This window comes from Hyperolius riggenbachi, chromosome 3 (genome assembly GCF_040937935.1).
Source record: "Hyperolius riggenbachi isolate aHypRig1 chromosome 3, aHypRig1.pri, whole genome shotgun sequence".
NCBI lineage: Eukaryota > Metazoa > Chordata > Amphibia > Anura > Hyperoliidae > Hyperolius > Hyperolius riggenbachi.
Window position 1 is genome coordinate 244,593,927 of NC_090648.1, and position 3,845 is coordinate 244,597,771.

Below are 3,845 nucleotides of genomic sequence, written 5' to 3' on the forward strand. Positions count from 1 at the left end.
GCTGTGTTTATTTACAGCCCTGGTATCACCGCTAGGTACCAGGGCCATTATGTCACGCTGCCTGCCTCATTGACTGCCTGCTGCCACACACTCATCCTCCTCCTCCTGCTGCTGAATTTACCTCCTGCTGTCTGTGTGTTTCCACTGCCAGGGAGCACATACAATGGCGCTTCCAACATGCGTGCGCCACCAGCTATTTGTTACGCTCAAAAATAGCTGCATTTCTTTAAAAAAAAAATTGAAAAGAGAAATAAGTGAAGAAGAAGAAGACGATATAGAAAAAGAAGGAGAAGAAGAAGAAGGAGAAGAAGAAGAAGAAGAAGAAGATGAAGAAGAAGGAGAAGAAGAAGAAGATGAAGAAGAAGAAGAAGATGAAGAAGAAGGAGAAGAAGAAGAAGATGAAGAAGAAGAAGAAGAAGAAGATGAAGAAGAAGAAGAAGAAGAAGAAGAAGAAGAAGAAGAAGAAGAAGAAGAAGAAGAAGAAGAAGAAGAAGAAGAAGAAGAAGAAGAAGAAGAAGAAGAAGAAGAAGAAGAAGAAGAAGAAGAAGAAGAAGAAGAAGAAGAAGAAGAAGAAGAAGAAGATGAAGAAGATCAAGAAGAAGAAGATGAAGAAGATGAAGAAGAAGAAGATGGAGAAGATGAAGAAGATGAAGAAGAAGAAGAAGAACAAGAAGAAGATGAAGAAGATGAAGAAGAAGAAGAAGAAGAAGAAGAAGATGAAGAAGAAGAAGATGAAGATGAAGAAGATCAAGAAGAAGAAGATGAAGAAGATGAAGAAGAAGAAGATGGAGAAGATGAAGAAGAAGAAGATGAAGAAGATGAAGAAGAAGAAGATGGAGAAGATGAAGAAGAAGAAGATGAAGAAGATGAAGAAGAAGAAGAAGAAGATGAAGAAGATGAAGAAGAAGAAGAAGATGAAGAAGAAGATGAAGAAGAAGAAGAAGATGAAGAAGATGAAGAAGAAGATGAAGAAGATGAAGAAGAAGAAGATGAAGAAGAAGAAGATGAAGAAGAAGAAGATGATGATGAAGAAGATGAAGAAGATGAAGAAGAAGAAGAAGATGAAGAAGAAGAAGAAGAAGAAGAAGAAGACAATATAGAAGAAGAAGAAGAAGATATAGAAGAAGATATAGAAGAAGAAGATATAGAAGAAGATATAGAAGAAGAAGAAGAAGATATAGAAGATAAAGAAGAAGAAGAAGAAGTATATACAGTACTGAACAAAATTCTGGACACAACTTCTCTTTCCACCTTTTTTTTTTTTAAAGGAACATCCCCACATAATCACTTGCTGTTGTTACTTGGAAAAAAAGATGTTTCTTGTATCATTCACCCTCAAAACAAGTGTTGGAAGCTATTTAAGGCCAATTTGAATAGTCAGCTCGAATAATGAGCTCGAATACCGACTCGAATAGTGAGCTCGAAGTCCGAGGTCGAATCGAATAGTAAAAATTATTCGACTCGAATATTCGACTGACCTCGAATAATTTACTATTCGAATTCGACCAAACTCGAATTTTAAAAAGGGGTATTTGAGCACCACTAGTGGAATGCATTGTCACAGGAAGTAGTTATGGCAAATTCTACATCTGCATTTAACCACTTCACATCCTACCTACAGTATATTCACGTCGTTGTAAGTGGCTCCTGAAAGCCACACGACGTGAATACAAGTCAGTTCACTTTAATGAGCATAGTGCGCCTGCTAGCATGTGCCTGGGCTCATTAATCCCCCTCCCCCTAACTACACTAATTAAACATTTTTGCCGACCGGACGTGAAGTTCACATCTGGGCAACTGATTTGCTGCGGTGCCGCGCCTCCCGATCACATGGTTCCCGATCACCGATCCGTGTCCCCAGCAGAAAAACTAAAGCGCTCTTACTAGAGGCTTTAGTCTCTCTGCACGTACAATTTTCCACGTCCCCCTTGTGCTTCTGCTTAGCGAGAAGCACAAGGAGAAAAAAAAAACTTAAGGTGGCCATCTTGTGGCCAAATAGTAAAACTACATCTACATATTATTTACATTACAATTTACACATATAATAACATTAAAAATTAACTGTTTATTTCCCACACCAAAATATTACCCAAATACAATTTTTAATGGAAAAAAAATTACAATAAAAAAAAGACAAATAGTTACCTAAGGGTCTGAACTTTTTAAATATGCATTTGAAGGGGGTATACTACGAAATGTTTTTAAATTATAAGCTTGTAAATAGTAATGGACGCAAAACGGAAAAAATGCACCTTTATTTCCAAATAAAATATTGGCGCCATACATTGTGATAGGGACAAAATTTAAATGGTGTCATAACCAAGACAAATGGGCAAATGAAATACATAGGTATAAATTATGGTAGCATGGATTATTTTAAAGCTATAATGGCCGAAAACTGAGAAACAATGAATTTTTTCAATTTTTTCCCTTATTAATCCTGTTAAAATGCATTTATAAAAAATAATTCTTAGCAAAATGTACCACCCAAAGAAAGCCTAATTAGTGGCGGAAAAAACAAGATATAGATCAATAAATTGTGATAAGTAGTGATAAAGTTATTAGTGAATTGCTCTGATGCATAAGGTTAAAAATCCCCGCGGGCTGAAATGGTTAAGGATGCCCTCCCAGGGGTCCGATCCTCCCACCCCCCGCTCCATCCCCTGTAATTTAGCCATTCCCCCTCTTCTTCCCCCATGCTGCTATGGAGGATTAGCATGTACACAACATACCTCCATGCTGCCCGATCGCATTACATTAGCATGTAAACAGCTCACCTTGCCTCGTTCCAGCACGATCAGACTCTCCTCCATGCACTACCGCTGCCTGTGACACTATGCCGAAGGGATCGGGGGGCGGCTTGATGATGTCATCAAGCCGGGACCCACTCCTTTCGGCATAGTGACACAGGCAGCGGTAATGCACGGAGTGGAGGCTGATCGCGCACTGGAATGAGGCAAGGTGAGCTGTTTACATACTAATGTATTGTGATTGGGCAGCATGGAGGGGAGGGAGGCATAATGGCTATCTGGGAGGGTGCTATCTGGCAATCTAAGGGGACAGGATACCATACGCACCTGGCTATCTATAGGGAGGGGGAGGGCAAATCTATTTCAGCTATCTATGGGGGCAAAAGGGCACACCTGGCTATCTATAGGGGGATGACAAAGGGACACATCTGGTTATATATGGGGAGGGGGGGAGAATACAGCGGCACATCTGGCTATCTATAGGGGTGTCAAAGGGGCACATATATATCTTTTATACTGGGGGCAGGGCTAATCAGGGGCACATCTGGCTATAATGGGGGGTTAAAGGGGCACACCTGGGTATCCATGGGGAGGGGGGGTGGATGGAATAGAGGGTACATCTTGTTACCTATTGAAGGAAGAGGAACAAAGTGGCACACCTGGCTTTCAATGGGGGTGGGGGGACAAAGGGGCAAATCTGGCTAATAAAGGTTCACATCTGGGATATTTAGGGGGAGGGGCTAATAAGGGGCACATCTGGCTATCTATAGTGGGAAAGAGGGGAGATAAAGGGGCACATTTGGCTATTTATGGGGGGTGAAGGGATAAAGGGACACACCTGGCTATCTATGGGGAGCGGAGGGGAATAAAGGGGCACATCTTGCTAACTACGAGGGTGGGAGCTAATAAATGGGCTTAGCTGTTTGGACATGTATGCCATCAGGGTATATTACTGTTATATTGCCAAATACAACTTATTATTGCTGATAAAGTACAATGCAAAAAATAGCACATTTTGTTAGAAATGCTTAAAGTGCACCTGAGATAAAAGTCTTCGCAACTGGGGCTTCCTACAGCCCATTTGAGGCCACTCGG

The 3,845-nt window shown here is 40.9% G+C and overlaps 1 protein-coding gene across 1 annotated transcript; it reads left to right on the forward strand.

The window, feature by feature from the left end:
• Positions 1-379: 379 nt before the first annotated feature.
• On the forward strand, positions 380-1,024 carry LOC137561363 (uncharacterized; the record flags this gene model as incomplete). Its single annotated transcript, XM_068272658.1, has 1 exon — positions 380-1,024. A coding segment is annotated over one exon (645 nt), but the record flags the coding sequence as incomplete, so codon positions are not given.
• Between the last annotated feature and the right edge of the window lie 2,821 nt (positions 1,025-3,845).